The 25,883-nt window shown below is 40.9% G+C and overlaps 2 protein-coding genes across 6 annotated transcripts in view; one reads left to right on the forward strand and one right to left on the reverse strand.

Moving 5' to 3' along the window:
- PLPP1 (phospholipid phosphatase 1) overlaps positions 1–24,913 on the forward strand; it is a 110,137-nt gene extending 85,224 nt beyond the window's left edge. For both annotated transcript variants that reach the window (XM_517759.8, XM_001146001.7), the window contains exons 4-6: positions 7,842–7,899; positions 23,728–23,904; positions 24,433–24,913. In XM_517759.8, the coding sequence (XP_517759.2) occupies positions 7,842–7,899; positions 23,728–23,904; positions 24,433–24,561 (364 nt within the window). In that variant the 3' untranslated portion in view covers positions 24,562–24,913. The remainder of the gene's footprint in view (positions 1–7,841; positions 7,900–23,727; positions 23,905–24,432) is intronic.
- Positions 24,784–25,883, reverse strand: part of MTREX (Mtr4 exosome RNA helicase) — a 117,353-nt gene continuing 116,253 nt past the window's right edge. For 2 of the 4 annotated variants that reach the window (XM_001145794.7, XM_063810475.1), the window contains one exon: positions 24,784–25,047. In XM_001145794.7, the coding sequence (XP_001145794.1) occupies positions 24,995–25,047 (53 nt within the window). In that variant the 3' untranslated portion in view covers positions 24,784–24,994. Of the gene's footprint in view, positions 25,617–25,883 lie in introns of all 4 variants that reach the window. The other 2 variants (XM_054684363.2, XM_063810474.1) reach the window with 1 other exon arrangement.

Genomic DNA, 25,883 nt, shown 5'->3' on the forward strand with positions numbered 1-25,883 from the left:
AGAAACATTTGAAGAAAATGCCTCATGTTGTAATTTGACTTCCTTTTAAATTATATGTATATTGTATATTTTTATTGGAAACACAACATGCGATATTTATAAATACATATATATGTTAAAACATTTTAACTGCAAGATGTGAGAACAGGGCCCGATTCACTGCTGGGTTCTGGGCATGAGTTTGTAGGTAGGGAGCTGCGTTTATACTCGGAGTAGTGGCACTTTTAGCCAAGAAACTCTTGGGGAAACTATTAGGAAGAGAAATGTAGACTGTGTGTGTGTATTTGGCGGGGAAGAGATTTGTAAGAAATCTGTAGCAGGCATGTCAGATATTTTGACAACCATTACTTTAAAATATTGTCACATATATATTATCCCTTTTACATCAAGTTGTGTTTCCAGTATTATCACCGTGTTATGTGAAAGTTTAGTTTAACCCCCATTTGATACCTTTCCCTGGAGCTGCTGTTAATAGTTTGTATTTCCTTTCAGTCATTTTGCTATGTATTTTTATATTGAATGTGAAATTGTATAGTTTGTGTGGATTAAGTAACATTTAAAATATGTCTTGGAGACACAGCTTGTATCAGTTCACATAGAGCTATTCATTTTAGTTAATATGTTGTACAATCAGTTCTCCATATCTGTGGATTCAACTAACTGTGGATTGAAAATACTTGTGAAAAAAATTGCATCTGTACTGAACGTATACAGATTTTTTCTTGCCATTATTCCCTAAGCAATACAGTAGGACAACTATTTACATAGCATTTACATTGTATTAGGTATTGGAGGTAATCTAGAGATGATTTAAAGTATATGGGATAATGTGTGTAGGTTATATGCAAATACTGTGTCATTTTATATCAGGAACTTGAGCATCCATGGATTTTGGTATCCTTGGAAGGTTCAGGAACCAGTTCCCCACAGATACCATGGGGCGACAGTATTCAGAATAGTGCTAGTAGAATCGGCCGGGTGCAGAGGCTCATGCCTGTAATCCCAACACTCTGGGAGGCTGAGGTGGGTGGATCACCTGAGGTCAGGAGTTTGAGACCAGCCTGGCCAGCATGGTGAAACTCCATCTCTACAAAAAATACAAAAATTAGCTGGGTGTGGTGGCGCACGCCTGTAATCCTAGCTACTTGGGAGGCTGAGGCAGGAGAATCGCTTGAACCCAGGAAGTGGAGGTTGTGGTGAGCCAAGATTGCACCACGGCACTCCAGCCTGGGCGACAGAGCAAGACTCTGTCAAAAAAAAAAAAAAAAAAAAAAAAAGGTGCTAGAATCTTCCTTGGGTCCTTGAGTTTCCAGCAGTGTTGCAGTAAACATTTGCATTTCTCTAGGAGACATACCTCAAAGTGGAATTACTGGGTTACATAATACATTTTTCCCATGTTGATAGATATTTCCAAACCATCCTCCAGAAAGTGTGCAATATGAGAGTGCTCATTTTCTCATTCATCACCTACTTGATTCCTCAAGTATCTTAGATGTGAGATTCTTGTAGATAATAATCTGATATCTCATTGCCAAATCATTTAGCACAGTTATCGATTGTCAAAATCTTTCTGAAATAAACTATGACTAATATACTTAGGAAAAGTTTATGTTCATTAAGAGGTCATTGCTCATATATCCATTTGTAGCATTTGTACAGGACATTTTAACTTTTTTATAGGATCAGTCCATGTTTAAAGATTATCAGGGGAACTTATGCTATACTTCAGGTTAATCTGCTGTTATATAAACTTTATAATCAGGAAATAACATTTGAGAAAATGCCTCATGTTATGGTTTGATTTCCTTTTTTTTTGCATTTAGAGTGTACAAAAAAGACAAATTGGTATTCACTTAAAATGATTATTTACTGAACTCTAGCCTGAGTGACAGAGCGAGACCCTGTCTCTAAAGAAGACAAAGACTATTTTTACATTGACAACATCTATTTCTTCATGGATTAAGTCTAATTTCTTCTTCGTATATTTACTTTACACATTTTGCCACATGTAAACTGTACTTTGTGATGGAACTCCCCTGCCTGGAGATGGCAGGATTAAAGTTCCTCTTTGTCTGTCTACCATTGACAAGAGTGAAATCATGGCACAGAAAGAGTTGGGAAGACTCAGATTTGAGCTGCAGAGACATGGGACTTTTCGAGCAAGTTACTGAACCTGTCTGAGAATCATTATCTCTGTGTGAGCACGAGAGTTTTTGTGAAAAGTAGAAACGCTGTGTATTAAGTACCTGAACATACTCAGTAACTTGTAACAATTATAAGTCTTTAAACAACCTTTCTGCCTTATAATGCTTTGGGAATCAATTTCAGGATGATTTTTAGGGGAAAAAGGAAATTCTAATTTGTAGCAGAACCAACTTTGGCATACCTGGGGGAAATGGTGGTATAGTAATAATTTGAAACGTTTTTGAGCATTGGTCACTGTATAATTAAAAACAAACCACTGTTGCTGAAACTATTGTGTCTGTTAGTAAAGTGACTGATTTTAGATAGCATTTCATTAGTTCTAAGTGTTCTTTTAAAAAAGCCTGCTTCTATTTCTGGTAACATGGAGGATTAGAAGTGCCTACTGATAATAGTTCAGCTAAACGTGCTACATGATACGTTACACACACACTTGTGTATACTGTATCTTAAATTATATATACACATCTTGAAACACATTTAAGTGTTTTTAGTAAATAGTTTAGCTGGTGGGAGAGTAAAGGGATTTTTCTGAGGCCTGCGTCAGTTAGTGCTGTAGATCCAGTGAGGTCGTTGAAAGTATCTGCCGGTTCCCAGTGGCATAGACACTGAGTTTTGATAGGCAGTGAACATGGGGCACAGATATAAAGGCTGAGGCCGGGGAAGAGGACACAAAAGACATGTGGATAATATGAGAACTCCCGAAGAGTGGCAGCATCCTCCCCGTGGGAGCTATTAAAAAGAATTCTTAAACACAGGACCACACTCACACTGGTCTGGAGTGAGAATTCATACTATTTGGTTTAGGAAGGAAAAGGAAAAAAAGCTTGAAGTTTAAAGTGTATTGGTAGTGAACCCAGCATAAGTGAACACAGACCTTCTCTGGAGGAACTCTCCTTAAACCAAGGCTCAAAGATTCCCCTCAGATAGAGTCCTAAGGACATGACCTCATTCTGATATAAATGGACCTATGTGGAAACAAGCTACCCTAAGAGACAGTCAGCAAATACAACAAATTACCTAAACTCTCAAAGAGATTACAGATATTAGAATTACCAGGTGTAGACTAAAATCAGAGGAGATAGAAAATATGATGTGGGATGAAGAGAATCAAAGTTGGCCAAGTAGGTTTGGAACCAAAGGGATTTGTAAATGATACATAAATGGTAATTTAAAATTTACAGTGTAACATATTGATTAAGCAGATTAGATACAGTGAAAGGGATGACAAAATGAACGATACACCTAAAGAGACCTAGATGAAAAATAGAGAAGAAAGGGTAAGAGATCTGGAGGAATAGAATGCAAAGGTCTTACGTGTTGAATCAGCATCCCATAGAAAGGTACGAGGATGGAGGATGCCCAGTATGCAAAGGTGGCTGAGGACTTCTACAAATTGGTGAGTCCTCAGATAGAAGAAGCCAACGAATACTAAACTAGAGCAATAAAAGGAAATCCTAGTACTAGACACAACGCAGTAAAACTAGAATATTGATTGATGGGGGCAGGAGGAGAGGAAGCAGTTACAGAGAAAAGACAGATTACCCAGAAAGAACTGGCTGACAGATGGCTTATATTTTAACAGCAAAAGCAGAAGCCAGAAGATAGCGCAATGATAGCCTCAAAGCGATGAGAAAAAAAGTCATCAATTTAGAATTCTGTACTCAGGAATACCATCATTCAAGAATGAATGTAGGCTGGGCACGGTGGCTCATGTCTGTAATCCCAGCACTTTGGGAGGCCGAGGCAGGCAGGTCACTCGAGGTCAGGAGTTTGAGGCCAGCCTGGGCAACACGGTGAAACCCTGTCTCTACTAAAAATACAAAAATTAGCCAGGCATGATGGCAGGCGCCTCTAATCCCTGCTACTTGGGAGGCTGAGGCAGGAGAATTGCTTGAACCCAGGAGGCGGAGGTTGCAGTGAGCTCAGATTGGGCCACTGAACTCCAGCCTGGGTGACAGAGTGAGACTCTGTCTCAAAAAAAAAAAAAAAAAAAAAAAAAAGAATGCAAAATAAATATATTTCAAATGAAAACAGCTAAAGGTGTATCTGTTTTGTGCTTTTTAACTTTGGAGAGTAGGGAGGAGGAAAGGAAGAAAGGTGGTGGGAAGAGATCAGAGATGATCAGCTGGGTTCTTTGTGATTTAACCTCCTTCTGAGCCCCAAAATACTAAATTAAGATATGCTTTATATGAGTTGATTGCTTTTGATGCTGATGAAGGATGGATTTGATTGTGTCTTTGCGATTTATGAGGCTGAACATGGATGTGGATGTTGGAGCACAGAGATAGAAGAATGCTCAGTCGAGGAGGGAACTCACATGCATGGGGGCAGGCAGATGCAGGCAGATGGCTATGAATGCTCTCAATGCCATGATATTGGGGATCAGGCCAAGTTTAATCAGCTCTGAGAAGGGGGTGCCCTGGCTGACAAATGTGAGGAAAAAAACATCATAAAGTTGCCATTTGAAATAGAATCCCAGGCTAGGCGCGGTGGCTCACGCCTGTAATCCCAGTACTTTGGGAGGCCGAGGCGGGCAGATCACCTGAGGTCAGGAGTTCAAGACCAGCCTGGCCAACAGGGCGAAACCCCATCTCTACTAAAAATACAACAATTAGCTGGGCGTGGTGGTGCGCACCTGTAGTCCCAGCTACTCAGGAGGGTGAGACAGGAGAATCGCTTGAACCCAGGAGGCAGAGGTGGCAGTGAGCCAAATCACGCCACTGCACTCCAGCCTGGGTAACAGAGCGAGACTCCATCACACACACACACACACACACACACACACACACACACAAAATAGAATCCCATTCATAGTGATTTATGTAGTCAAAATCAGTTTACTTAATAATTGAAGCTGGCTTATTGTTCAGTAGACCACTCCTCAGAGTCAGTGAAAACAGCAGCATTTCAAAATACATTTTTCTCTCCGTAAATTTTCTTCCTGAGAAGATTTTCGTAAGATTTGGTTGGAAAGCTGGCTCACATTGTTACTGTACTGTACTTGCCTTCATCAGAGAGGCTATAATGAAGTGAGATGATAGTCTAGGATTGGTTAAAATCTAGAATTGGTTAAAGTCTAAGGGCAGGGTTCTTAGGCCAGGGCCATAGTCTTAAACATTTCAGTGAAGTCACTATGATGAAAACAAACTGCATTTGGGGCCGGGTGCGGTGGCTCACGCTTGTAATCCTAGCACTTTGGGAGGCCGAGGGCGACGGATCACATGAGGTCAGGAGTTCCAGACCAGCATGGCCAACGTGGCGAAACCTCGTCTCTACTAAAAATACAAAAATTAGCTGGCGCAGTGGTGCAAGCCTGTAATCCCTGCTATTAGGGAGGCTGAGGCAGGAGAATCACTTGAACCCGGGAGGCGGAGGTTGCAGTGAGCCAAGAATGCACCACTGCACTCCAGTCTGGGCAATACAGTGAGACTCTGTCTCAAAAAAAAAAAAAAAAAAAAGCATTTGGGCTACTCCTTGGGATTTATTAAACCACCCATACAGATATTTAGTCTATTTGTGAATTCTGGTCATAATAAGATATCTGTAAGAGCTGTATCTCCTAAAGACTCTGATAAAGAGTTAGATTTATATGGAATATGAATGCTTTGAATTTCCATTTTTTTGTGCTTTATTCTGTTTGCTTAATAGAAATAAAAGACCATATTATGATCTGTTTGGTAAATTACTATGGATAAAGACGTAGACACTGAGATTGAATAGAATTACCCCTTTGTTTTTAATCCCTGTCTGTCAAAGTCATAGCCAGACTTCTTCACAAATTCTATACTGAATAAAATATCTGTTTTTGTATTCAGTGTAAAAAATGGAAACCAACAAATGAAATCATTCTATGGCTGATTCAGAGCTGTTTAAAACTATTACCTAAATTAGTTTGCAGTTCATGATTTTATAGCACAGTGTAAAGGATTTAGTGAGACCTCACTTGCTTGGCTTTGAGAGTATTTCTGTGATTATGGATATGTTGGCTTGGTGGGCTTTGACAATCCTTGAAATTGGCTTTTATTAACTTGTAGGCTCTTCAATAAAACATTGAAACTATAAAATATGCAGAGCTGTGCTCTAATTATCTGATTTAAAATTACTATTCGTATTGATCCATTCTGTGTGGTCAAATAGCAAGGTTAAAAAGTGATTTATTTTTCTTCCTTTACGTAGACTAAACCCAGAATAATTATTGGGTTTAATTACATAATTCCTGGTTGGCACAGGAATTTACAGAATTCTCTTTCTTAGGCATGTATCTGATTACAAAAAGAAGTCAAAATTCTTGGTAGAATCATATATATATGTGTGTGTGTGTGTGTGTGTATATATATATATATATATATTTTTTTTTTTTTTTTTAAGTAATCCTTTCTTTCCCACCCACTGGCAGCTGCCAAACATACACACGTGACTTTCCAGTATGTGTGTGAGGAGGTTTTTCTCCTGTCTGAATTCAGGGAACCAACATCTCCCTTAAATTCCTTTTGAACAAGGCAGAGTGTAATAAGTAAATTACTTAAGAGCCAGTCCCTCTTGTTTTTGTTCTTATTCTTACGTAGGGAAAAGTGGTTGGGAGATGCATTCTAGTTATTTGCATGAGCATCTTTTCATGGCATACTTTCACTGTGCCTGATGTGCTTGCCTCTTCTGCATCAGTGGCTCATTCTGTATAAGCAAATCTTAGATCTTTAATGTTAGCTCTATTTTTCTTTTCTCAGAAGTGCCACAAAATTAAGTTTTGTAAGCATTCTGTCATTTTTAGGTGGGGAAGATGATACTTAGATGTTTATAGACTCTAATATTGAAAGAAACAAAAGCACTGAATTTGGTGGGAAATGTAAGGCAAGATGTGTGCCCATTTAAAACACCAATTTTTTTTTTTTTTTTGAGATGGAGTCTCCCTCTGTCACCCAGGCTGGAGTGCAGTGGTGCGATCTTGGCCCACTGCAGCCTCCGCCTCCCAGGTTCAAGCAATTCTTCTGCCTCAGCCTCCCGAGTAGCTGGGACTACAGGCACACGCCACCACGCCCGGCTAATTTTTGTGTTTTTAGTAGAGATGGGGTTTCACCATGTTGGCCAGGATGGTCTCGATCTCCTGACCTCGTGATCCGCCCGCCTTGGCCTCCTGAAGTGCTGGGATTACAGGACTGAGCCACTGTGCTGGGCCAAAATACTAAAATATTAATATGGATGGAAAAAAGCAATCAACTTCTGAGTGTTCCCAAGGAGGTATGACATTATTCAGGGACTAATCCTGCAAGTGGAAAATAAAACTTAAATCATGGTCACATAAGTGTGTATGTAATAAAGTCAAGGCAATTTGTGCCAGTTATGACTTGTCAAGTATCATTCTTCTGACATCTTAGAATTGCTTGGCAAGTTTATTTTCATGACACATTACCCATCCTGAAGGTTTCAATAAAATGATACTGTATAGAGATCTGACCTCAGATCCTTCTTGCACTCTTTAATGTTCGTGTCCTAATTGTCCCCCTGCCGTACCCTTCTAATTTCTCAAAGTAGAGGGAGGCAGTTGTGTACACTCTGAAGCTAAGGAGCAGATTTATGAAATCAAGAATACTTTTGGCTCCTAAGAGAGAAAAGTAACATTTGTCTTCTTTTTCTTCCAGGTTGTCCTTCTATTCAGGCCACTCTTCGTTTTCCATGTACTGCATGCTGTTTGTGGCAGTAAGTACTTTGTGTCTGTTGACGGTTAGGTTATGTGCTGCATGGAATTAATGTGCTCAGCATCAGTGTCCTCACCTGTCCTAATAAATTAGCCAGTAGCAAAAGGTGAAACAGACGATCTGCAAATCTGTAAGTTTCATGCTGAGAAGTAGTTGATGTGTGCCCTTACTTTGGGACGTTTCCTGAAGTGGTTTTCTGGAACACAGCTTCTGTGTAATCACAGCAGGTAACTAATCTGAAGGACTGGGACAACGGGCTGCTGTTGCTTGTTAACCTCCTCCCTAACTGGGAGCCACTCTCCTCATCTGCTCAGTGTGGGCGAACAGCAGCAGAGCTTCTTTCCTCCTGGGCTCTGCTGTGGTGAGGAGTTGGGTTTTGATCATTGTTAAGTGAAGGCAGCTGTCCTTGTTCCTATTTGAGCAGATTTTGTTTTCCTCCCATTTTCTAAAACATTCCCAGAGTGCTCTGCAAGGGACCAGAAAGGTTTCAACTGTTGGGAAAGGCAGTTGCCACTTCTGGAGCCTGTCATCTATACAACTTCCAGGTCCAGTTCTGATGCCAACCTGTAGAGCAGCAGCATAGCAATTTGCATTTGCATCATACAAAGCTGGCAGTGAGGCCTTACGAAGATTTGCACCCACATTTTGCATTATCATACTAGAGATGAATATGTAGTTTTTTGAGAGTAACTAATGCAAGACCAGCCTTCAGGACACATTCAAGGGATTTTTAAAGGTCAATTTTACTTGATTTTTATTTTTTTATAATGTTTTCTTTACATATAAAGTATTAATAAAACACTATATATTTGGGTGTATTAATATGTCCTGCATTATCAATATTTAGGGGGAACAGAGAGGAGGGTTAGAAAATCTGTACCCTAATAGATCAGCTATAATTTTTGTCTTAATTTTCTTTATAAGGGGATTTTTATACAGTTGTGTTCTGTGTAAATTTGTCATTTCCTGTGTTTTTCCCTTTGATCACATTAAGTGCTGTATGATAATTTAATGCTTAGACTTAAAATGCACAATATGTAACATTAAGGGTAAACTAATGGGAATTAGTCTCAGAGATAATTTAAAATGTTTTACTAGAATCTTGCTTTTATTTGAAAAAACAAATTCCAAACATTAAAAGAATATGTAAATTGTAGATGTGTTATATAAAATTCAAAGTCAGAACCTCAAGCCATTACAACAGCTAATTTTCAAAGCTTTCTTCTTACATTAATTAAATTTTGTGAAGAAGCACAAGAGTATGATTCAGCAGAATTTAGGGCTTCCTTTTTAAGACACACACTCAAATGTTTCTGCAGATGCGGCATGGAAAATGTGACTTATCTGAAGGTAGTTAGCAGCAAATACTATTCTGACATCTTCTGTTCATTTATCCTATTAGAAAAAAATCAGCATTCTTTCTTAAGCGAGACAACATATTTTTTTCTTTTTAATTAGAGCACGAGGACCAGGGCAGACCCAGAAGGCTGAGCAATAGCTAGAGCCGTTACTATCCTGAGAGCTCTTCCCAGAGCATGGGCCTGTGACTGGACTGAAGGGCGTTTGAATGTGTGGGCGTGCTTTGTATGCCCTGGGCTAGACCTCACTAGGTCTAGCTTTTGTCTCACTAGCTATTGTGGTTTGTTTTTCGCTCACCTGTGTGTGTTAGTGTCCAAGTCCCTCTTTATGAGAAATCTAGAAATCTGAGTTTTGATTGATCTTGATGATGATTTGCATTTTACACTACTTTTATTTTTGACTAAATTTCCATGAAAAGATGAGGGATGACTGCCACTGTTTTACAAGTGAGGGAATAGGCACCTTGGGAGGGGGCTGCTGAGTTCTGTGAGCTCTGTGGGGTTTCTTGATAATCAGGATCCCATGCTGTATTGATTGATTGATTACTTGGTCTGAACCCTAGTCCATTTATTTTGAAGGTCAGCTGATGCAGATCTCTGGAAGTAAAATGGCATTCTGGAAGTGACTGACACATAACTTTGACCCACTGTTTGTAATTTTAAAGAAAATTCTCAGCTATAACATATTCCATACTTTATCATTTTCTGCTCTTCTTCCTTGACCCTTCTCAAAACACCCATTAACGTCTGTGTAATTGGTCAAATAGTAACTTGTACTGAGGGCTGTTTTGTGAAAGATTAAAATTACTATAGAGAGGATGACATTGATATAATAGAGGGCCTCAGTGGCAGGCCTGCTCAGTGGACATGCAGCCACATATGAAGGATATCAACTCGGGAAAATGATGTCAACCATAGTGTGGTAATTGGGTCAGTTTGAACCAACTGTGTTAAAAGAACAACTTTAGATAAATTTAAGGGTGTCACTGGGCAAGGAAGAAACGACTTTCAAATTGGGCAGCCCTCAGAGTCACAGCAGATTCAGAATGACTCCACTGCTTCTAAGTGGTCAGGGAGAATTTATGGACAGAAAAAGGAAAGTGAGTACAGAAAATGGAAGCGAGGTGCAGAAACTGCCGGATTGGTTACAGCTCGGCCTTGGAGCTTTATTTGAGCGTGGTTTGAATGGCTGTGAGTGGTTGAAATATGGCTGCCGGGACTGGCTGAGACTCAGCTGCTGTTACAGAAGCACATTCCTGAGTCAGGCTCCCAGTTTGCTACTTACCAAATTAGGTTGTTCTTTGTACAGAAGAACTCAAGTATGTGAGCAGGGGGTTTTCAGGCCAGATTTTAGTTTGATTTAACAGATGTAAAGTTATAATGGCAAAAAAAGCAGCCTAAATAGATTTGTTGTAGACCAAGACCTTTCTGGAGAAGAAAGCAGGCCAGAGCAACCATGCACTGCATTTTACTGACTCTAGGTAGTGGAAATATTTGCTTGATGTGGATGTAGGCCCCAGCTTTTATTTCAGCCCTGAATACACAGATCCTTGCTTTTCACATTTATGTACAACTTTTTTTTTTTTTTTTTTTAGACGGAGTCTTGCTCTGTCACCCAGGCTGGAGTGCAGTGGCGCGATCTCGGCTCACTGCAAGCTCCACCTCCCGGGTTCACGCCATTCTCCTGCCTCAGCCTCCAGAGTAGCTGGGACTACAGGCGCCCGCCACCACGCCCAGCTAATTTTTTGTATCTTTAGTAGAGACAGGGTTTTACCGTGTTAGCCAGGATGGTCCCAATCTCCTGACCTCGTGATCCGCCTGCCTTGGGCTCCCAGTGTGTTGGGATTACAGGGGTGAGCCACCGCGCCTGGCCTATGTACAACATTTAACCTCTAAGCCCCACCCCCGAATTCCTTGAGCAGTGACTCATCTTGTTTCTCTGGGCACCTTGGCTTCATGAGTCAGTCTCAGATTTGGGTAGAGACGTAGTCATTTAAATCCTCTCCTAGGACAGTCTTTGATAGCCAAAACTTCCCTGTCAATTCCTGACACCCAGAAATTAACTTCTAGTTAAAAATGGCTCTTAAAACACCCTGACCATTGTTCTTCTCTGGCAGCCAGTGCAGCCCTGCACACTTAACTGTGCCAAGAGAGAGTCAGCATCAGTGAAAACCTCCCAGGCCTGCGGGAGCTCAGGGCAGGGCTGCTTTGCACATAGCCAGTTTATATGCTTAGTGACTCCCCGTGAACTTGGCTGAATGCCACAGATTCCAAATTTATTTGATGATTCAGGAGAACAGCCATGGTATGAGTCTGTATTTTCTTTCAATACAGTGAGGAGTGCTAAAATACTTTTCCTGAGACCCTTCTATTGAGGCTGTAACCCCAGATTGTTTATATCACCGCCTGTTATGAAATTCCTGTATCTATGCTTCAGCCAGACTCTCCTCCCTGCCACAAAATGCCTCTTATCTGGGCCTTGCCCCTGCCCTGTGTTTAGACAGTGCTGCCCACCTATCTAAATCCACTCAGACTCTTTCATACTATCCACTTTCCTTAAGATTCATATAATCCCTCATTTAGCATTCACTGTATACTACCTAGCATTGTTGATACTTCGTGATGTTTTCCAAACTTGATTATTGCTGAACATTGGGCAAATAATGAACAACTCATGGCCCATAGCCTACGAACCTTGTCTGATTTTGAGGTGGGATTTAAGATCTAAATTTAGTGCCTCAGTGAATCCTAAAAATGGTGAAATTAAAACCCAAAGAAGACTAAACTGAGGCCTGCTTTCCAGTGTTCTTCTGGACAGATCTGTCATCAAATGTAGGTGGAGCAATCAATTTGGCTTGCCTGGCTAGTCATAAAAGCACTATTTCAAAATAAGTAGACCAAGGTATATTTCTTTGCATTGAGCCTGCTGTTGTTAGTCTAGTTCTGGGGTTGGTATTTTTTTTTTTTTTCAGTGAAAGGTCAGATAATAAATATTTAGGCTTTGTAGGTCACATATTCTTTTTTGAAAAAAAAAAAAAAAAAAAAAAAACTCCTTAAAAATGTTCTTAGCTTGCAAGCCAACCCCTTGACTCTAGTTTAAAATGGAAAAAAAAAGTTCTTACTTTATTAACAATAGAATATTCAGAGGCTATGAGACAATAACAACATTTTACAGTTAAGAAGTGTTAACAAGATTAGTCAAGGAAAGGCAAAATCAAAACAGCTTCAAAAAATATCTCGTTCAACAATTATTTATTTTAAAGGTGAGATATTCTAATTAGATCCTTTAATGGAAGTTAAATGTTTCAGAAATTTCAACCAAAAATGGTTATATATCCTTCCTGTCTTAGTTTGGGCTGCTATAACCAATTGCAGCTGACTGGGTGGTTTATAAAAAACAAATTTCTCAGTCTGGAAGCTGGAAGTCTAAGATTAGGGTGCCAGCATGGTTGGGTAATGGTGGGGCCTTCTTCCAGGTTGTAGAATGTCCTCACACAGTGGAAGGGGCAAGGGAGCTCCCCTGGATCTCTTATTAGTTCATTAATCCCTTTCATGAGGGTTAACCCCTTATGACCTAATCACCCACAAAAGTCCTATTTTCCTAATCCCATTGCCTTGTGGGGGTTAGGCATTCAGTATACAAATTTTGGGGTAACACAAATATCCAGGCAATAGCACCACCCTTCAGTGATAGTGAAAGAATGAAAGAATGCCTAAGCAGTATCACAGATGTTGAATTTTCTAGTTTCTTTTAATATTAATTTTTAAACAAAAGAAAAAATGGGCATACCTTGTAATTTGTTCCTGATGTGGCTCTGTGTAATGAAGAGTCTTCCATTTGTTTTGACCAGGTCTTCTTTGTGCACTTTATAAAACTATCATGAGGCTCTTCACAAGCAGAGCCACACGTTTTGGAGTGTTGGTTTATTAGTCTGTTTACATGCTGCCGATAAAGACATACCCAAGGCTGGGCAGTTTACACAAGAAAGAGGTTTAATTGGACTCCCAGTTCCCTGTGGCTTAGGAGGCCTCACAAGCATGGCGGAAGGCAAGAAGGAGCAAGTTACATCTTACGTGGATGGCGGCAGGCAGAGAGAGCTTGTGCAGGGAAACTCCACCTTATAAAGCCATCAGATCTCATGAGACTTACTATCACAAGAACAGCATGGGAAAGACCTGCCCCCATGATTCAATTACCTCCCACTGGGTCCCTCCCACAACATGTGGGAATTCAAGATGAGATTTGGGTGGGGACACAGCCAAGCCATATCATTTGGGACTGGGAGGAAGGCCTCTGTGCTTCTCAGTGAAGCATTTGCTGCCTGCAGGTGGAATGGCCAGCTTTCTGCAACCCTCCTTTCTGGGCTTGAACACCTGGTTATTTTGAGCAATGTGATGCTTGGTGTCCTTATTGCTCTAAGAAATAGGAAATTGCTTGTATGAATCTCTAGTAATATCCCAGCTAAGAAGTTTTTTTTTTTTTTTTTTCCTCTGAGACAGAGTCTCACTCTGTCGCCCAGGCTGGAGGGCAGTGGTGCGATCACGGCTCACTGCAACCTCCGCCTTCTGGGTTCAAGCAGTTCTCCTGTCTCAGCCTCCCGAGTAGCTGGGACTACAGGCGCACACTGTAGTACAAAGAGACAGGGAGGAATAGAAATAGCCTAACTGTGGTTTCCTTCTGAGGCGTCGGGGTTGTCATATGTTGTGTTCCTGTGGTATTTGTATATCTAGCCCATTTTAATAGATGAAAATGGGGGAGGGAGGAGTGTGAAGGTCAGGCGAAGAATATGATGTATCTTTGTTTTTCCTATTAATCTTCATTTAAAATTTGTGTGTCCTGGAAACCCATGTCTCTTCCTTTCCAGTTCTAGAGTTGTGTTCCTGTACGTTACAGCAGGGATCACACTAGTGGCACACTCAAGTGTTCTTTTGATAAATGACATTTACTCTTGATGTGTATCAGGATAGCCTCCAAATTTGGGAGCAGAGACTATAAATACTAGAAATAGTCATCCTTTTTAATCAAGGAAGGAAAGCATTTTTTGGTATGGGCAGCTGACTGGAGATTCTCCCGCATCCATTCTCCCTGTTCTAGGTGATCTCTTGTATTAATACCTTTTAAAAAGCCCAGTTACCACTGCACATCTCCCTCAGCATACTTCCCTGGATTAGGCCCCCTTTTCTGCATTTCTCTGGTGGCTGGACTAATTTATATTCCGAGCAGCAGTGTAGAAGAGTTCCTTTTCTCTGCATCCTCACCAGCATCTCTTAATGTTTTTTTGGTCTTTTTAATAATGGCCATTCTAACTGAGGTAAGATTGTGGTTTTGACTTGCATTTTCCTGGTTAGTGATATTGAGAATTTTTTCATATACCTATTGGCCATTTGTATGTCTTCTTTTGAGAATTGTCTATTCATGCCCCATGCCCACTTTTCAATGGGAGTATTTGGTTTTCTACCATTGAGTTGAGTTCCTTATATGTCCTGGATATTGGCTCCTTGCTGGATAAATACTTGGCAAATATTTTCTCCCATTCAACAGACTGTCTCTTTATTCTCCTGATTGTTTCCTTTGCTGTGCAGGTTTTTAGTTTAATATAATCCCATTTGTCTATTTTTATTGCCTCTGTGTTCAAGGTCTTAGCCATAAAATATTTGCCCAGACCAATATCCTGAAGCGTTTCCCCTATGTTTTCTTTGGTTAGTTTTATCGTTTCAGGTCTTACATTTAAGTCTGTAATCCAACTTACTTGAGAGATAGGGGTCCAATTTCATTCTTCTGCATATGGATATCCAATTTTCCCAGCACCATTTAGTGACGAGACTGTCTCTATTGTATGTTCTTGGCACCTCTGTCAAAAGTCAGTTGGCTGTAAATACGTGGACTTATTTCTGGAATCTCTATTCTGTTTCATTGGTTGCTGACGAGTCTGTTTTTATACCAATACTGTGCTGTTTTGGTTATTATAGCCTTGTAATATGAAGTCAGGTAGTGTGATGCCTCCAAGCTTTTTTTCATTTTGCTCAGGATTACTTTGGCTTTCTGGCTCTTTTTTAATTCTGTATGAATTTTAGGATTTTTTTTTTCTATTTCTGTGCAGAATGTCATTGTTGTTTTGACAGGGGTTGCATTGAATTTGTAGATTGCTTTGGGTAGTCTGGTCATTTTAACCATATTAATTCTTCTGATCCTTATGCGTGGGATATCTTTCCACCTGTTTCTGTCTTCTGCATTTTCATTCACCAGTGTTTTGCAGTCTCCTTTGTAGAGTTCTTTTACATCCTTGGTTAAATAGATCCCTAGGTGTCTTTTTTTCTTCTTCTTCTTTTTTTGTAGCTATTGTTAATGGGATTGCTTTTTTTTTTTTTTTTTTTTTTTTTTGAGACAGAGTCTCACTCAGTCGCTCGCCCAGGCTGGAGTGCAGTGGTGCGATCTCGGCTCACTGCAACCTCCACCTCCCAAGTTCAAGCGATTCTCCCTCCTCAGCCTTCCCAGTAGCTAGGATTACAGGCATGCACCCGGCTAATTCTTGTATTTTTAGTAAAGACAGGGTTTCACCATGTTGGCCAGGCTGGTTTTGAACTCCTGACCTCAAGTGATCCACCTGCCTCGGCCTCCCAAAGTGCTGGGATTACAGGCGTGAGCCACAATGCCAGGCCTGACCTCTTGATTTCTTTCTCTGCTAATTCACTATTGTTGTATAGAAATGCTAGAGATTTGGGGGCATGGTGCCTCACGCCTGTAATCCCAGCACTTTGGGAGGATGAGGCAGGAGAATCATGAGGTCAGGAGATCGAGACCATCCTGGCTAACACAGTGAAACCATCTCTGTTGGAAATGGAAAAAATTAGCCAGGTGTGGTGGCACGCGCCTGTAGTCCCAGCTACTTGGGAGGCTGAGGCAGGAGAATTGCTTGAACCTGGGAGGCGGAAGTTGCAGTGAGCCAAGATCGTGCCACTGCACTCCAGCCTGGGTGACACAGTGATACTCGGTCAAAAAAAAAAAAAATGCTAGAGATTTTTGTATGTTGATTTTATATCCTTTAACTTTACTGAATTTATCAGATCTAAGAGTTTTTTGGTAGAGTCTTTAGGTTTTTCTACATATAAGATCATATTGTCTGCGAAGACGGACAGTTTGATTTCCTGTTATACAACTTGGATGCCTTTATTTCTTTTCTTTTTTTCTTTTCGAGACTGGGTCTCCCTGTCACCCAGGCTGGAGTGCAGTGACACGATCTCAGCTCACTGCAACCTCATTGTCCTGGGCTTAAGCAGTGATGCTCCCACCTCAGCTTCCGAAATAGCTGGTACCACAGGCACATGCCACCAATCCTGGATAATTTTTTGTATTTTTTTTTTTTTGTAGAGATGGGGTGTCGCCATGTTGCCCAGGCTGTTGTGAACTCCTGACCTCAGGCGATCTGCCCGCCTTGACCTTCCGAAGTGCTGGGATTACAGGTGTGAGCCACCACACCTGGTCCGTTTATTTCTTTTTCTTGCCTCATTGCTCAGGGTTAGGTCTTCACTGCTATGCTGAATAGGAGGGGTCAAAGTAGGCATCCTTGTCTTATTCCAGTTCTTAGAGGAAAGGCTTTCAGCTTTTCCCTGTTTAGGATGGTGTTAGTTGTGTGTTTATGTAACATTTATCATGTTGAGTTATGTCCCCTTCATGCGTAGTTCCTGTGGACAGGTTGTTTTTTTTTTAAATCATGAAGGGATGTTGAATGTTATTAAAAGACTTTCATCACATTTGAATGTGATGTGTCACATTTATTGATTTGCCTATGTTGAAACCTCCTTGCATCCCTGGGATAAATCACACTTGATCGTGGCATAATATCTTTTTGATGTGTTGCTGAATTAGGCTGGCTAGCATTTTGTTGAGGATTTTTGCATCTGTGTTCATCAGAGATATTGGCTTATGGGTTTCTTACGTTGCATCCTTGTCTGTTTTTTGTATCAGGGTAATGCTCACCTCATGAAATGAGTTAGGGAGAATTCCCTTCAATTTTTTGGAATAGTTAGAGGAGAATGGGTGTTCTTCTTTGTAAGTATGGTAGAATTCAATAATAAAGCCATTTGGTCCTGGATTGGGACCAAATGGGAGACATTTTATTACTGATTGAATCTCATTACTCATTATTGGTCTGTTCAGGTTTTCTATTTCTTCCTGATTCAATCTTGGAAGATTGTATGTATCCAGGAATTGATCCATTTATTCTGGGCTTTCCAGTTCATGCACAGCAGTTAGCAGTAGTCTCTGATAGCTAGGCGTGGTAGCTTATGCCGGTAGTCCCAGGACTTTGAGAGGCCGAGGTGGGAGATCCTTTGAGGCCATGAGTTCAAGACCAGCCTGGGCAACATAGCAAGACCCTGTCTCTACCAAAAAAAAAAAAAAAAAAAAAAGAGAAAAATAAAAATTATTCATGCTGGCATGCTCTGTAGTCCCAGCTACTCAGGAGACTGAGACGGGAGGATCACTTGGAACCCAGGAGGCTGAGGTTACAGTGAGTGATGATCACGCCACTGTGCCCCAGACTGGGTGACAGTGAGACCCTATCTCCAAATAGATGATTGGAGATAGATGTTCTTTTGTATTTCTGTGTTATCAGTTGTAATGTCTTTTTCATTTCTGAATTTATTTGGGTTTTCTTTTTCTCTTGTCGATTTCGTTTATCCTTTCATAAAAGCAACTTTTTTTGTTGATCCTTTGTACTTTTAAGAGTTCATTTTGTTAAGTTCTGCTCTGCTCTTTAGTATTTTTCTTCCACCAATTTTAGGTTTGTTCTTGTTTTTCTACTATCTTGAGTTGCATTGTTAGATTATTTACTTGAAATCTTTCTAGATTTTTGATGTGGGCGTTTATTGGTATTAATTTACCTCCTAGCATTGTTTTTGGGTTTCGGTATGTCCTGCCTCTATTTTCATTTGTTTCAAGAAATTTTTTTATTCCTTTCTTAATTTATTCCCTGACCCAGTGGTCATTCAGGAGCATGTTGTTTAATTTTCATGCATTTGTACAATTTCCCAAGTTCCTCATTATTCATTTCCAGTTTTATTCCATCACGATCTGAGAATAGTTTGGCTGGTGGGGTTTATTTTTCTTTCAGCACATTCAATACATCATCCCATTTTCTCCTAGCCTGTAAGGTGGCTGCTGAGAAATTCACTGTTAGTCTGATAGGTGTTCCCCTTCTAAGTGACTTGATACTTTTCTCTTGCTGTTTTATTCTCTGACTTTTGACAGTTTGACTGTAATATGCCATGAATTTTTGAATTGCATCTATTTGGGGTTTTCTAAGCTTCTTGTGCCTGGGTGTCTAAATCTCTTGCTAGACTTGGGAAGTTTTTGGGTATTACTTAATCAAATACGTTTTCTATCCCTTTTTTGTTTTCTGAGACACCAAAAATTTGAATATTTGATGACTTTATGGTGTCACATATGTCACATAGCTGTTGCTCATTCTTTCTTATTTTTGTCTGGGTTCAAAAGACCTAATTTTTGAAGTTCTGAAGTTCTGCTTGATGCAGTCTATTGTTGAAACTGTTGGATCTATTTTATATTTCATTCAATGAATTCATCAATTTCAGAATTTTTTTTTATATCTATGTCTTTGGGAATTTTCTCATTCATATCCTAAATGGTTTCTCTGATTTCTTTGTATTATTTTTCTGATTGCTGTTTTCTTGTATCTCACTGAGCTTTTTCAATTTTTTTTGAATCATTATTTTGAATTCTTTTTCTGAGATTTCACACATTTCTTCATTGGAATCTGTTGCTAGAAAATTACTGTGTTCCTTTGGAAGTGTCATATTTCCTTCTTCATGTTTCTTGAATCCGTATTTCGGTATCTGTACATCCGGTTTAACAGTCACTTCTTCCAATTTTTTGAATTTGCCTTCATAGGGGAGGATTTTCCTTAAGATGTATCTGTGGTGTTGGTCGGGTAGATCACTTTGGCTTTGATTCCAGATGCATGCAATAGTGTAGTCTCAGTATGATTTCTTTGGCTGTAAAGTTATCAGTTGTGTGTGATTTCCTCAGTGACTTAAGTTGCAGTTTTTAATTGCTGCAATGAAGCATTTGCTGGAGATGGGAACATTAGGTGGGCCCATCCTCGAGCCCCAGGAGTGGCAGCAGCAGGCTGAGCATGCCTGTCCTTGGGCCCTGGGGCAGTGTATGCTGGCACTGATGTTAGAGGGTCCAGGTGGGCTAATTCTTGGGCCTCCAGGAAGCTTGCTTGGATGCCAGCAGTAGCACGGTGGGAAGGTCCTTGGGCTTGCTGCCCATAGACAGCAGGTGTGGTGCGGGCAATGGCAGGACAACCCTCTGATTCCCAAGTGGTTTGCGCTGGTGTTGGTGGTGACCGTGATGGGCTGGGTGGCTAGTCCCCAGGCCCATAGGTGGTGCATGTGGGTGGTGGTAGCAGCAGGTTGGATGGTCCCTTCCTGAGGCCCCTGGGAGGAGTGCTCAGGTGTTAATGATAGGTGCACCCTCCAACGCCCGATGGTGTGCTTGGGCATAGGGGTAGGTGGAGCCGGGCTGGATAGGTCCCTCAGTGGTGTGTATAGGGCTTGGCTGTGGTAGGTAGGGGTGTTTTTGTGTGGCAGCAGTCATAAACAGGTGGGCTGGGAGCATGCACTTTGGCCCCAGATGGTATCTGCAGGACAGGGTAGCCTGTAATCAGGCTTGACAATGCACAGTGGCTCTGCTGGCTCACTGCCAGTAGCTTGTATACTTTGGCCCTGCGGCAGCACCCAGCTGTGGGTGGGGGACTTTAATGGGGCTTCAGAGATGTGGATATGCAGGGGCTGTTGGGCCTCAGGGAATGATGCAGTCTGCTGGGGGCGGGGCTCTCAAAATGGTGCCCTGCTGTAGCTGCTTAGGACTGGGTGGGGGGGGGGGGATGAGCTCCCTCTCTGGAGCAGTGCCATCATGCAGTCCCCAAGTTCCCTGTTTGTGTGGGTTGAGGGTTTCTTCCATGGCTGGGATTGCAGGACTTCACAATGGGAATGCGGATGCTGACTGTTGGGGGTCACTTACCCTTCTCCAGCATGGGGGAAGCCTCCCCAACCAATCCCTGCCAGGTACCCTGCCTTGCTTCCCTCTCCTTACTTGCCTCAGGTGTTTCCTGTCATTTTGGTGTTAAATTCCAGCATTCTCTCTTAGGTGATCTATTCAAAGTGTGATTTATCTACTACTGTTTTGGTGGTTCTTCAAGCAGAAAGCAAGTACCAGGGGCACTTTAGTCAGCCATCTTGAAACCACTCCATTGTTTTGTACTAAACGGCTTGCTGTCCTCGACCATAGCTTTTGCTTCCTCCTAACTTTAGTTTGCAAATAACCTATTATGTACCCATTAGGCATCCTTCCTACTACTTTTGAAATTAGAGAACGCCTTCATACTTCTGGTATAAATTCCAGAGACAAAATACAGCCCAGCAGATCTCTGGGTGATGCCTGGTGTAAGTCATCTAGTCAGTGCAGGGAGATGTGGGTATGCAAGGAGAAGGCAGGGCTATGTGGTCCAAATAGGACTGACTGTGAATGGGCAATTCCACCTAGAAGGGGAATTAAAAGTAATAAATGTTGCTGCCGAGCCTGTCTGGTACCACACACTGTACCAGACATACAGCTCTGTTAAGTTCCTACTCTTAAAAGAGAAGTAACTGAATGCCTTACCTAGAATGGGTTTAATAGATAAGGTTGGCAAATGGCATGTATGGGGAGGAGAGAAGAGTGGAATCTGCAAAGGAAGGAACCTATACAGCCTTTTTACTATTAGCCTTGGCACTGAAGCATGAGCTATGTCCCCTGTATCTAGTTCTAATAGAACAGTATTGAGAAGCTTCAGACATTCAACTTTTCAGTGGTAGTTAGGGAAAGCTAAAGTAATAGACTTTCTTTTAAAGGAAGTCATGTCAAGTGTTTGCTTTGCCCAGAATCAAAGTAGAGCCACCAGAAAGACACTACCTTTTAGCTTTGTTGAACTTATATAGGAAACTTTTGCTGGCAAGGTGGGAGGGGAAAAGCCAGTCCGGATTTCTGGGCATGTCAGCTGTGGAATTCAAGTTTACCCAAGGTCTGAGAAATTCAGGGTGTCCACTTTCTTGAGCTCTACAGAAATGGAAGTCTTCACAGAGCTACACCGAGTACCCTGACCCAGGGAAATGCAGTATGGGCACATAGGAAGCACACTCAGGCCATGCCTGTTTGTCACTAGAGAAGCCAAAGCCTAGAGCACAAGGTTAGGTACAGAACCACAACTGGGGAATCCAGAATTCTCACGGTGAAATAATTTCTGGGTCCATGGTCAGAGTTTCACTGATGGGGGAAACCTCTATTCTTGGGTAGATGTGTAAGGAGAAAAACAGCTATTTATAGGGGGAAAGACTTCACTTAGAAGTGTTGGAGCGAGCTGGGTGTGGTGGCTCATGCCTGTAATCCCAGCACTTTGGGAGGCTGAGGTGGGTGGATCACCTGAGGTCAGGAGTTTGAGACTAGCCTGGCCAACACAGTGAAACATCGTCCCTACTAAAAATACAGACAATTACCTGGGAGTGGTGGTGAGCGCCTGTAATCCCAACTACTCGGGAGGCTGAGGCAGGAGGATTGCTTGAACCCGGGAGGCAGAGGTTGCAGTGAGCCGAGATTGCACCACTGCACTCCAGCCTGGGCAACAAGAGGAAAACTCTGTTCCCTGCTTCCCCCTCCCACATCCCCCCGCCAAAAAAAGTGTTGGAGCTTAGTTGATTATTGATAATGTTAAGTAAATGTTAATTCTTTTCACTGGCATGTTGGGGAAGAAATCTGGAGAAAATAATATTCAATATGAGTTTGCAGGCTACCTACAGTGAAAGTCAGGGTTCTTTAGAATGGAAATATTGCTACAGGGATTTTAGAATCTTAAAAGAGGAAAGACCTTGAAGTCCTAGCTCTGAGTTTCCTTCAGGTTGGAAGTAGCATGGGACTAGCTTAAGTCCATTCTAGAGTTGCTATTTTTGATTTGACTACTTACTTTTTTCACAGCTTGAACAACAAACAAAAATAAGGATTCTGCAGAAAGCCAGTGGTACTTAAACTAGCTGATGAGTCAGACTCAGTTAAACAGCTGGTGTGCTCTTTTAGAACTAGATGGTTTATACTAAGTACTTGATAAAATTAGATAAGCCCTGGGTCTTTGCCAGCTTTTGGGGACTGAACACCCATGGCAGTGCCCAGAGAGCTGGGAATGGATTTGTGTCATCTATTTTAAATAGGCAGTGTCCATGGGGAGAGCTATGTATATTGTTTTCTAAGGACTGCATTTAATTAAGTCTACGAGTCATATATTATTGAACAGAATTTTAAAGGGAATGTTATAAATTATATTGTTATTGGATAGAAATTAGGTAGTTTTTTCTTTTCTTTTTTAATGAGAGCAGACTCCCTAAAAAGAATCATTTCTACATAAAACCTTCAGAGATGCACCCAAAGTCAAAGGCAGACTGACATGAGAAAGGGGAATTTCTTAGGTCCGATTAGTGTACAGAAAACTCATAGAACTTAACTTAAAGGGGATACAGGTACTGTTGAAAGAATACACTTCTTGGCTGGATCATAACTAAACTACAACCTATATTACTTGCAAATACAGATTATTTAGTCTCAGTTGCCTTGTTAAACAATTTGAGGGTAGAAGAGCTCTCTTTGGTTAATTAATGAAATAGTCCCTAGATAGGCCCAGAGCAATGGCAACCTGTGCCCAGAATGCTAGCACTTTATCCCAAGACTCAGAACTAACCACGATACTGGGTCAGGCATGGTGGCGCATGTCTGTAATCCCAGCACTTTGGGAGGCCAATGCAGGCGGGTTACTTGAGACGAGGAGTTTGAGACCAGCCTGGGCAACATAGTGAGACCCCCATCTCTATAAAAAATTAAAAAAAAATAAACAATTAGCTGGGCTCAGTGACATGTACCTCTAGTCCCAGCTACTTGGGAAACTGACATGGAAAGATTGCTTGAGCCCAGGAGTTTGAGGCTGCAGTGAGCTATGACTACACCACCACTGCACTCCAGTCTGGGCAACAGAGCAACGCCCCATTTCTTTAAGGAAAACAATAAAAAAACCAATGGCAGCACTGGTCTTGACTATCAGAATTATAACCCAAATTGCAAGGGGAGGAACTGTCCCTGAAATCCTGTTTAGAAAGCCATAAACAAGGAAACACCTGTTTGTATACAGTTTGAAGGGTGGTATAGCTAGGTTGGCAATAGATTCTTGTGAACAAGTTAGTAGGGCAATAGTTTTGTTTCTTTAAAGGATTAACATTTAGGTAATAATGCGTACGTGAATGTTTGCCTAGAAGTCCTGTTCCCTATATAATAATACTTTGATAATCATTTCAAATGCCAACCCTTCCTTAATATAAAAGTTTTGCGTTATGTTAAATCAACTATTTTTTTCTTTATTCTTTTCTTTTAGCTTTATCTTCAAGCCAGGATGAAGGGAGACTGGGCAAGACTCTTACGCCCCACACTGCAATTTGGTCTTGTTGCCGTATCCATTTATGTGGGCCTTTCTCGAGTTTCTGATTATAAACACCACTGGAGTGATGTGTTGACTGGACTCATTCAGGGAGCTCTGGTTGCAATATTAGTTGTAAGTATACAGGTCAACAGCCTACATCTTGATATTGCTAAACATTTAGATAAGTAAATAGAAAAAAAAAATCCAAAAAATCCCCAGCTGAGGAGAAGACTATGCAGTGGACAAGAATCTCAATGTTATTAAAAGTCACTTCAGGATACACAGCAGGTTAAAAACTAGGTTGCTCTTTGTAAAACTTAGTATTTTTGTAAAATCTTAGTATTTTTATTGTGAAAGGCTCTGGCTAGAAATAGTTTTTTTAGGTGGTTATGACTTGAAAAAACTAATTCACATGTAGAAATAACTCTTTTATTCAGTATTGGCAAAATGAAGCTATTTGCTGAAGGCATAACAAAGCAACTCTTAATTTGGAATAATCTTTAAAAAATCCCAGTTAGTCTCTAATTTTTTATATGCTTAATCTGTATGCCTCAAAGTATATCCTTTTGTTTATATTTATCTTAGGATGCTGTTGATCACAACTTTGTATGTAGTTTTTAACTTGATCTAAATTATACCATTAAATATTTTGCACTGTAGGCTGTATATGTATCGGATTTCTTCAAAGAAAGAACTACTTTTAAAGAAAGAAAAGAGGAGGACTCTCATACAACTCTGCATGAAACACCAACAACTGGGAATCACTATCCGAGCAATCACCAGCCTTGAAAGGCAGCAGGGTGCCCAGGTGAAGCTGGCCTGTTTTCTAAAGGGAAATGATTGCCACAAGGCAAGAGGATGCATCTTTCTTCCCAGTGTACAAGCCTTTAAAGACTGCTGCTGCTGCTATGCCTCTTGGATGCACACTTTGTGTGTACATAGTTACCTTTAACTCAGTGGTTATCTAATAGCTCTAAACTCATTAAAAAAACTCCAAGCCTTCCACCGAAACAGTGCCCCACCTGTATACATTTTTATTAAAAAAATGTAATGCTTATGTATAAACATGTATGTAATATGCTTTCTATGAATGATGTTTGATTTAAATATAATACATATTAAAATGTATGGGAGAACCAAATCCACACTTGCAGGCATTTGTAGTCAACTGTAATCAAACAGGTGGTCAATAATTTAAAATCTCACATTCCTTTAGCTGACTCTACAAGTAGAGGCTGGCAGCAAACACAATATCTCTCTTGATTTTGGTGATTCCTAAGAGAAAAGAAAGTAAGGTTTAAACTTTCAAGACCACAAAACACCTAACTTGTCTCTACCGAAATTTTAAAGCCAGTATACCAACCCTGATTCAACTGGTGAGCGAGCAGCCTAGAAAGTCAAACACCTTGCTGAACACCTAGAGGAATTTGCAGCCACCTCTGTGAGGTGGAAAACATACAAGCCAGACCCCTGTTCTTTTGACTCTGAAATAGTCCACGGGGGCTGGCCAGGAAAGAGGTGTCTAGAACTGTTTAAAAAGATAAATGCTAGGTCGGGCGCAGTAGCTCATGCCTGTAATCCCAGCACTCTGGGAGGCCGAGGCGAGCGGATCACCTGAGGTCAGGAGTTCAAGAGCAGCCCGACCAACATGGAGAAACCCCGTCTCTACTAGAAATACAAAATTAGCCGGGCGTGGTGGCGCATGCCTGTAGTTCAGCTACTCAGGAGGCTGAGGCAGGAGAATCGCTTGAACCTGGGAGGTGGATGTGGAGGTTGCGGTGAGCCGAGATTGCGCCATTGCACTCCAGCCTGGGGCAACAAGAGCGAAACTCTGTCTCCACACACTAAATAAATAAATAAATAAATAAAAATAAAAATAAAAAAAATTATAGGGAAGGACTAAACTGTCTAAAGAAATGTAAAATCCAAAGACTTGGATTTTCAACCTATATCAGAAGACACTTTTTTTTCAGTTCCCATGTGAAATTCTTTCTAGGCCAAGGAAGGACAAATACAAATTTTGATTACAAATTATTTTTAAAACTTTGACACCTACGCTTAAACTCTGAGTCATTAAACAGGCCTACATTTATCAACAATGTGGAAATATC

Source organism: Pan troglodytes, chromosome 4 (assembly GCF_028858775.2).
Source record: "Pan troglodytes isolate AG18354 chromosome 4, NHGRI_mPanTro3-v2.0_pri, whole genome shotgun sequence".
NCBI lineage: Eukaryota > Metazoa > Chordata > Mammalia > Primates > Hominidae > Pan > Pan troglodytes.